Below are 9,601 nucleotides of genomic sequence, written 5' to 3'. Positions count from 1 at the left end.
AGATTTTTAGCATTGGTATATCATAAAAGGTCTGGGGCTCTCTTTAAACCTCATTTAGATTATAACTAATTAAGCTGTTAAAATTTGAGAGTAATATTTCCATCAAATTTAATCCTAGTATAAGTACATATTTGTATACCCATATATACATTTATCAGAATATACATAGAGCCACAATTACATCTGATGGTTGTGCTATGTTGATGTACTACAGCTCACTTTACAAAGACAAACATTATAGTGGGTTCTAGGACACCTGTGTTCACAAGATCAGTTCTCTGAAACTATATTTGGATGTACAAGCTATTAAAAGCTTCTTGTACTGAGTGACCTTTGAGGCAGAATTCAGATCAAATAGTCACACAAGCTGCTGCTTGTTGCTGAGTGGAAGACAGCAGAAAACCCTCCATTAGGTTTTTATTTTCCTTGTTTTGTTTCCTTTCATTTTGCCTTAAGAAGATGAACAATGAAACCACAACCCTGATATCCTTGAAGGAGGCAATGAAAAGGTTGCTAAGGGCTACAGGGCGGGAACAAGCATAGGTCTGCTTTTCTGGGAAGATGGGTAAGAGAAGAATAAGGAATAAAAATAGGCAAAGAAGTATAGACATGCTAATTAAAATTCTGTCTCTGTTTAAAGTGGTTTAAGTCTTCCAGGTTAAAATATATATATTTACTATATATATTTAACATATATATTTAAACACATACATTTAACATATATATTAAATATATATTTAACTTCCATATATATGTGTAAACAATAAAGAAAAATACACTCCCAGGTGAATTCCATTCAATTAATGTATGTGCTATATTCTAGGTATACAAAATAAGTAAAATGTGGTTTCTATCCTCAAGGATCTCAAAGCCTATAGAGAGAATTATTCAAAAATACTTAGAATTTAATGTGATTGACCTTGTAATGGTGATGTTCATAAAGGGCTATGAGGACAGAAGAGAGGATCAATTTATTTGCCTTTGACACCAGAAAAAGGAACCCTTCATAGAGGGACATTTATTATTTTGTTTAATTTTTTTTTAATGTTTATTTATTTTTGAGACAGGGAGAGACAGAGCATGAACAGGGGAGGGTCAGAGAGAGGGAGACACAGAATCCAAAACAGGATCCAGGCTTTGAGCTGTCAGCACAGAGCCCGATGCAGGGCTAGAACTCACAGACCGCAAGATCATGACCTGAGCTGAAGTCAGCCGCTTAACCAACTGAGCCACCCAGGCGCCCCTCATAGGGGGACATTTAAACTGGATCTTAAAGTGTGAGTAAAAGGCTATGAGAAAAAAAAATACGGGAAGGAATTCTAGGCTGAGGAAACAGTACATGGAACACATAATGGAACATGGAGGCCACAGAAGCCTGGAATCACATACTGTGTTCCGTCAGCTTCTAGATGTCTCGTGTGATTACCGACTAGGGTATGAGAGGATTGGCAGAAGAGGGGAGCAAAGGGTTAAGGGCTTTATGTTTCCTCCTGAGAATAGCCAATTTGGCTATAACTGTGTCTTTGGACAAGTCAGGGCAGCACAAAGCATACATAATCAGTTGAGTCACATGATCAGAATTGTATTTTAGAATCACATTTCTGGAAGGATGGATTCAAGGTGGCAGAAATCGAAAGCACGGATCCAGTTAGGCTACTGTAATCCTAAGTCAAAGTGAAAGACAGTTATTAACTGGTTTAGTGGTGATGGAGAGGAGGGTATAGTTTAGAGGCATTAGTGGAGAGGAAGAAAAAAAAGGTAAGAATTATTCTGAAATTTCTAGTTTAAGCACTTGAATAGATGGTGATGTCACTAACTGAGCTGGGGAATTATAGTAAAAAACAGACTTGGATTTGCAGACATGTTGTTCAGCACTTATTTCAAATGGTGTGGGAATGCCTTTTTGTGAGAGGCTTCCAAAAAGCTATTAACAACTGTGAACTTTTATACTGACTGACAAGCTAGAGTTCAAGCTAGAGAGGACCTATAAGCAATATAGTCTCAAAGGTGTCAAAGTTGGGGCGCCTCGGTGGCGCAGTCGGTTAAGCGTCCGACTTCAGCCAGGTCACGATCTCGCGGTCCGTGAGTTCGAGCCCCGCGTCAGGCTCTGGGCTGATGGCTCGGAGCCTGGAGCCTGTTTCCGATTCTGTGTCTCCCTCTCTCTCTGCCCCTCCCCCGTTCATGCTCTGTCTCTGTCCCAAGAAGTGAATAAACGTTGAAAAAAAAAAAAAAAAAAAAGGTGTCAAAGTTACTACAGACAGTACGCCAGATGACATTGTTTTCATATGTAGACAGAGATTGCTGGCATATTAGGTCACGCAGGCTTACACTCCTATGAAACACATTTCGTAGTGGGCCTTATCTATATGTAAGTAAAATATCCAAAGCAGTGAGAAAATTCTAACCATAGTAATTTCCGAAGATGAGGGAGAGGGACAGTGAGTAGGTTCAGTTTAGGACGGTTGGGTTTGGAGATGCACAAAACATAAAGATACAGCTCTAGAGGGGCACCTGGGTGGCTTGGTCGGTTAAGCGTCCGACTTCGGCTCAGGTCATGATGTCACGGCCCACGAGTTCGAGCCCCGCGTCGGGCTCTGTGCTGACTGCTCAGAGCCTGCAGCCTGTTTCAGAGTCTGTGTCTCCCTCTCTCTCTGCCCCCCGCCCCCGTTTATGCTCTGTCTCTCTCTGTCTCAAAAATAAATAAACGTTGAAAAAAAAAAAAAGATACAGCTCTAGAGCTTAGGAGGTGGTACCTGAAGCTGAATTAGCCTTGAGATAAACTGAGCGCCAAGAAGAGAACATGGTCAAGGACGGAACCTGGGCAACCACAAAGTATTCAGGTCACTGAGGACATAGAAGTGGTACCTGAATTTGTGTATCACTTCTTTCATGAAAATGTGGGTGCCTTCAGGCAAGTGAGTTGTGTGGTTCCAGTTCTGTGTGATTCAGTTTGACATAATTCTGGTGGTACAGTGCCCTCTGATGATTAAGGTTGTTCAGAGCTACTCAAATGCCCTTGTTGGGTTACACGGCTCAGCGTCTCATTCACATTATTGATGTCGATAATATGAGACATATTTTCTTACTTCTGTGTAAGGCCTTTGCTGGGTATTGGGGGACAGGCATAAAGATGTCCAAGAAATAGTCTCTGATTCCCCCTCTCCAACAGTTTACAATTTTGTTCATGAAATCCTAACTCTAAAAATAAAGCAGGAGGTGAGGAGTGACAGGTAATAGAGGCAGTCCCTATGAAAATGAAGTAGGCAGGGCGATCTCCAGGCAGAAAGGCTAGGGGATATAAGTGAGGTAGGATACAATTTGGGTAGTCAGAATAGAGAAAGGCACCTTTTTAAATAGTGGTCCCAGCACTAAGTAGCTATGACATTAGATCTCAGTCTTTGTGAGACTCGATTTATCTGTAAAATAATAAAAATGACTGCTTCGCTTCTTATGGTTGTTGTGAGAATCAAAGTTATGCTTATGTTTAAAATACTTTTGGGGGCAGGCACCTGGGTGGCTCAGTTGGTTAAATGTCTGACTCCTGATTTTGGCTCAGGTCATGATCTCACGGTTCAGAGTTCAAGCCCTGTGTCGGGCTCTGAGCTGGCAACATGGAGCCGGCTTAGGATTTTCTCCCTCTCCTTTTTCTCTGCCCCATCCCCACTCTCTCGCGAACATGTGCTCTCTCTCAAAATAAATAAACCTAAAAAAAATTAAAAATAAATTAAAAATAAAAACTATTTTTTTTAAGTAGGCTCCATACCCAATGTGCAGCTTGAACTCACAGCCCTGAAACTGAGAGTCACATGCTCCACTGACTCAGGCAGCCAGACACCCCTAAAATACTTTATTTAAAGTATAAAGTTCAATACAAAAACATGATATGTTAGATAATCCAAGTAATTAGACAATTCAGAAGTTTGGCAATATAAGGAATATAAGAACTGGGATGATGGCTAGAGAGAATAGCAAATGGAAACATCTGTTCATAAGCTTAAATTTAGATAGCTACCCAAATTAATAGTGGTTATAAACAATGTAATAGAGCCCTATCTTAAGGCAAAACCTTAGTACTGTCTCTCGACCTAAAGTGCCCCTTGATTCTTTTATCCTGTAGAGTAGACCACAAACTCCAAGTTTTAGAAGCACAGTTTAAAGAACTGGACTTCACCAAGGATAGCCTGACACAGAAATTTGAACATCATAGCAAGGCTTTGGCAAACCAGGCAGCCCACGATGAACTGTGGACAGCAGTGCTGGCACTCAAGTGAGTATCCAATGAGAAATCAGTGGAATTTCGTGGCTTTGTGAGAGCTTGCAGGGGACATTCTAAACTTGAATTTAGTATGGTTCTAACATGGCTTGTGAAGAAATCGTATTTTCTTAGGTTAATTGATTCAAAAGAGATTAATTTGAGCACCTGTTGATATGCCAGCACTGCCATATACATCTCATCACAGAGTCTCTTGCTTGCCAATGTCTTACTAATACAGAGATGGCTGACGTAACTCCCCTGCCATTGAGAAATGTGTAGTAAGAGTGGCCTGAGAACTAAGCTATCCAGTATAGTGCAGGCCCTATTTCTAAAGTAAGTATTTTCTAAAATACAGCAGCTGGTTCTTCCAGTGGGTTTGTATTCTAATAGAATTCATTTTATGTTTGTACATAGAGTTCCACTGCTCACAAAGCTCTCCACATTTTTTGTAGATTCACTTCAATGGAACTGAGTATTTTATATAGCTACGTCATGGAAGTACTCATCTGCTTGCACGCTCGTGTGCTTGAGAAGCTGCCAGACCTGGTGAGAGGTCTTCCCACCTTAGCCTCTGTCCTAAGACGAAAAGTCAAGAACCAGCGTATTAGAGATGTTTGGGAGTCTGTCCTGGAGGAAAGTGGGCTGGAAGAAGGAGATATCACAGCACTTTGTACCTTCTTTATTGCATACGGTAACAAGGCAGAATACTATGTTGCTAAAGTGAGGCAGATGTATATCAAGGATGTCACTTTCCTGATCACTAACATGGTAAAGAACCAGGCTCTGCAGGATGGTTTGCTCAGGGCTGTGCAGATCATTGAGAAGGGAAAAGCAGTGAAGGCCCCTGAAAACCAAAAGTCCCCCCTAAAAGAGTTGATGCCATTAGCCAGAAACTAACTTTACTCTATGACCAAGGGATTCTACTTCTGGTAATTTATCTCACAAAAATGGGGATGGGGTGGGGTAGGAAACGTATGTACAATTTATTATACACCTATTTTTATAGCAAAAGTGAGGGGAACCTTAAACAAAATATGATAAATTGATACAATGGATACTTTTTGTGTAAGAGAATGAAGAAGCTCTTTGTGTAACTGTACAATGATACAGAGCTATCACCAAGATGTGTTGTTTTAAAATATTTCCTATATATTGTTAAGTGGAGGGAAAAAAGGGCAAAAATGAATATCTACACACACACATATAAAAACTAATATACCCATAAACTTCATAAGCTTCTTCTGGAGAGATAGAAAGTGGTAACTTTGGCTGTCTCAGGGAAAAAACAAAGAGGCTAGGGGTCAAAGGTAGGAGGAATTCTTTTCACTGTTAAAGAATGTACTGTTTTGTACATTTTGAATTTTGAACCATATGAATGCACAGTATATTAAAAGACAAACCAATACAAACACCTAATATATATTATATGTTGTACATTTTCTCTCTGGTACAGAACCACAGTTATTTTACACTAGAAAGGGAACTCTAATACATTGACTATACATTAAAATATTTATTGAACATCAAATGCCATGTGCTAGGTGCTGTGAATTAACAGAAACATTTAAAAATGTGGAGTCTGTCTTCCAGGTAAAGGTTGAGTGCTTATGCTTTATTTGGAAGGTACAAATTCAAACTTTTTTTTTCTAGTGTTTAATTTTTTTTTACACTTATTTATTTAAAAAAAATTTTTTTAACGTTTTATTTATTTTTGAAACAGGGAGAGACAGAGCACGAACAGGGGAAGGTCAGAGAGAGGGAGATACAGAATATGAAACAGGCTCCAGGCTCTGAGCTGTCAGCACAGAGCCCGACGCGGGGCTCGAACTCACGGACCGCGAGATCATGACCTGAGCCGAAGTTGGACGCTTTTAATTGATGGAGCCACCCAGGCGCCCCTACACTTATTTAGTTTTGAGAGACAGAGATAGAGCACAAGTTGGGGAAGAGCACAGAGAGAATAAGACAGAGTCTGAAGCAGATTCCAGGCTCTGAGCTGTCAGCACACAGACCGATGTAGGGCTTGAACTCACAAATCGTGAGATCATGACCTGAGCCAAAGTCGAATGCTTAACCAACCGAGCCACCTAGGTGCCCCATATTTATTTTATTTTTGAGAGACAGGGACAGCATGCGAGCAGGGGCAGAGAGAGAAGACACAGAATCTGAAGCAGGCTCCGGGCTCTGAGCTGTCAGCACAGAGCCTGACACGGGGCTCGAACCCATGAACTGTGAGATTATGACCTAAGCTGAAGTCAGACGCCTAACAGACTGAGCCACCCAGGCACCCTGGGAGATACAAATTAGGCAGAGGATTCGAAATAATACAAAATGATGTTACCTTGCTGACCCCTCCTTGAAAATGGGCCATGAGACACAGAAGCTTCCTTGGTAGATAAATGCACTCAGTGTTGGGGTGCCTGGCTGGCTTAGTTGGTAGAGCATGAGACTCTTGATCTCAAGGTTGTAAGTTTGAGCCCCACGTTGGGTGTAGAGATCACTTAAAATCTTTAAAAAAATGCCCTCAGTCTTGTCCTTCTCCAGACACATTGTTTGGAGAAACCATGCCTTGGAAGAAAGATGGAAAGGGAATTTCACTGTCATGCTCACTTAGTCTATTGTTTTCAGTTGGTCAAAGTTTGTTCCATGGGGAATGACCTCCCCTGCCCCATACTTCCAGGATGCACCATCTAAGCCCTCCCAGAAGGCATTTGGAAGCCGGTGCCTGCATTGTTCAGTGCAGTGTTTCACTGGAGTCCAGAAGTGATAGGAAGAGCCAGAGACTCTAGAAATGTAACTGCTCAGCTCCAGACAGAGCAAGGGACTGTGACTGTGGGCCCAGAAAGTAGACAAGAACAAGGAAATCTGAAGAAGCACATAAAATATATCCATTGTACCTGACATAAGTACCTGAACATAGAAATCAAAATGCAGGGGTGCCTGGGTGGCTCAGTCCAGTTGGTTGGGCATCTGACTTTTGATTTTGGCTCAGGTCATGATCCTGGAGTTGTGGGATCGATCATGGAGGATGCTTGAGATTTTCCCTCCATCTCTCTCTCTCTGCCTGCTCCCCTCCTCGCTCTCTCTCTAAAAATAACCAAAAAGGGGCGCCTGAGTGGCTCAGTCAGTTAAGCGTCCGACTTCAGCTCAGGTCACGATCTCGCGGTCCGTGGGTTCGAGCCCGGCGTCGGGCTCTGGGCTGATGGCTCAGAGCCTGGGGCCTGTTTCCGATTCTGTGTCTCCCTCTCTCTCTGCCCCTCTCCCGTTCATGCTCTGTCTCTCTCTGTCTCAAAAATAAATAAACGTTAAAAAAAATTTAAAAAATAAAAATAAAAATAACCAAAAAAATCAAAGTGCAAGAGTTAAATAATAAGACTACAATAAAAACCACTATTACTAGGCAATATATGATTGGGTGAGTTTGGGAGGGTTATCGCTATGTGATTGAGAAATACTATGGGTATTTCCTGGAGGAAGTACATTGAAGTGATCCTTCAAGTAGGCAAAGCAACAAAGTAACTCATTAGGATGAATTATGATTTCAAACAATGGCCTGAAAGCACAAGATTTGGATGACAGGGAATATAGATCATGGTTTAATGTTTAAGAGAATAATGGGAGATTCCACAGGACCTATCAGAGAGCCTGGAATTGCAGGCTAAGGTGTTGATACCATGGACAACTGGATGACAAACAAAAGTTTCTGAATTCTCATTAAAACAAAACAAAAGCTCCCAAGGCTCTCTACCAAGGACCTACAACCTCCTTGCTTTGGCTCCATCCAGAAACCATGTCGCCACCTGAATGACCTCAGCAAACCCAAAAGACCTTAAAGACTATATTCATGCACAGTGATTTTTTTTTTCTCTTTCTCCACATCTATGTAACATTTCCTCAAAAAACTCAGGCCTTGTTTTGGTTGGTTTTCAAAATTTTTCTTATTGTGGTAAAACACATAGAATTTACCATCTGAACCGTTTTTAAGTGTACAGTTCAGTGTATCATACACATTCATAATTTTGTGCAACCATCACCACCATCCATCTGAAAACAAACTCTGTACCCATTAAACAAGAACTCTCCCAGCCCTTGGCAACCATCATATTTTCTGTCTCTAGACTTGGTTCTTAGATAACAGGTATCAGTCTATTTAATCCCCTTCATTTTCCTAGCCAAAATTTACTTTTTGCATAGAATTCAATACAGTAGGATTCAATATGATAAGCACAAGAACTTAATACCAAAGTGGAAAACTTATTTTAAAATGCATAAAATATTATTTTTTACCTCCCTTGTAATTTTGATTGTTCTAGATTGAAATTTAATAATACGGGAATATATCATAAATGATGCACATGACAGCTAAGCCCCAGGATCGAGGCCGCCCTGCAGTGTTTTCCAAGCCCTTATGAAACCGCTGTAGAAATGTCAAAGTGGATGGAAGTGAAGATGGACACACTAATGCAAGACTTGACTTTAAACGGAACACATTTTTCTCTTCCTCATTCTTGAAGACCCCCTCCCCCCCACTTCACTTGTTTTTCTGTAGAATCTTTTGTTCCAAGAAGTGGATATCGATGTGTTGACACTTAGTAAGGAGACTTGGATGGCCGATGGCAGCACTAGTTATGAGACGACCTTGAACACCTGTGGAACGTGGCGGGCAGCACGGATCAGATTCCTTTAGCTACTGCTTAGATTCTGTATTTTCTTGTCGAACCCTCTCAGCCTCTTGCTCTGGGCAGGCTTGCAGTCCTGGAGGCATTAGCCTGCTGCCTCCTTTCCTAGGCAAAGTAATCATATACAAACATAATTCGGCCCCAGAGCACAGAAGTCGGTTTTGGACAATACTTAGAAGGGAAGGCAATCTTAAAACAACCTATCTCTGGGCCTCAGACTGAAGAAGGGGTGGGTTAGAGAAGGAAGTGTCAGTGCGTGTTAAATTGGAGCAAATCTGCGGATTCTCTGACCACAATCTTTCTAGGAGATCAACCTCCGAGATGCCTTTCTTAGAACTCTAGAAAGCGACCTAAGAGGCTTGGTACAAACTAGAAACAGACAAGTAGTCTGAGAAGTAAAATTTTAAAAAGAAGAGGGAAGAATTTTTAAAATTACTGTTGGGTCTTTCATTTGTCTTGAGGTTTCCCTTTTTCTGCCAGGGACCAACCTCGCGACCCTCCCGGTTTCCGCAGCCTCCGGGCGCACATACCTCAAGGGGATGGTAGGTCGTCGCTCCAGCTGGAGCGAAAGGGACTGCAACGCAAGGGACGGACCCTCTGCGGGGCCGAAGGGAGCGGGACTGGGCGGGAGGCGCGCACAGGACCCGGAAGTCCCACCCAGCCGAAC

At 41.7% G+C, this 9,601-nt stretch overlaps 1 protein-coding gene across 1 annotated transcript; it reads left to right on the top strand.

Moving 5' to 3' along the window:
- The first annotated feature begins 337 nt into the window (after positions 1 to 337).
- On the top strand, positions 338 to 5,671 carry SMCO1 (single-pass membrane protein with coiled-coil domains 1). Its single transcript, XM_045502466.1, has 3 exons — positions 338 to 509; positions 4,118 to 4,267; positions 4,708 to 5,671. The coding sequence occupies exons 1-3, from the start codon at positions 460 to 462 to the stop codon at positions 5,150 to 5,152; spliced, it is 645 nt and encodes a 214-aa protein (XP_045358422.1). The 5' UTR covers positions 338 to 459; the 3' UTR covers positions 5,153 to 5,671.
- The last annotated feature ends 3,930 nt before the right edge of the window (positions 5,672 to 9,601 follow it).

The sequence above is a fragment of the Leopardus geoffroyi genome, chromosome C2 (assembly GCF_018350155.1).
Source record: "Leopardus geoffroyi isolate Oge1 chromosome C2, O.geoffroyi_Oge1_pat1.0, whole genome shotgun sequence".
Lineage (NCBI taxonomy): Eukaryota > Metazoa > Chordata > Mammalia > Carnivora > Felidae > Leopardus > Leopardus geoffroyi.
The sequence above is the reverse complement of the archived record's forward strand: the minus strand, read 5'-3'. Positions and strand labels throughout refer to the sequence as shown.

Excerpts from the sequence above, each read along its gene's own strand:
- SMCO1 (XM_045502466.1), top strand. The coding sequence starts at position 460 with ATGAACAATGAAACCACAACCCTGATATCCTTGAAGGAGGCAATGAAA. Across the intron at positions 510-4,117 it reads TTGAAGGAGGCAATGAAAAG|AGTAGACCACAAACTCCAAG; the intron begins GTTGCTAAGGGC and ends TTTATCCTGTAG. Across the intron at positions 4,268-4,707 it reads ACAGCAGTGCTGGCACTCAA|ATTCACTTCAATGGAACTGA; the intron begins GTGAGTATCCAA and ends CATTTTTTGTAG.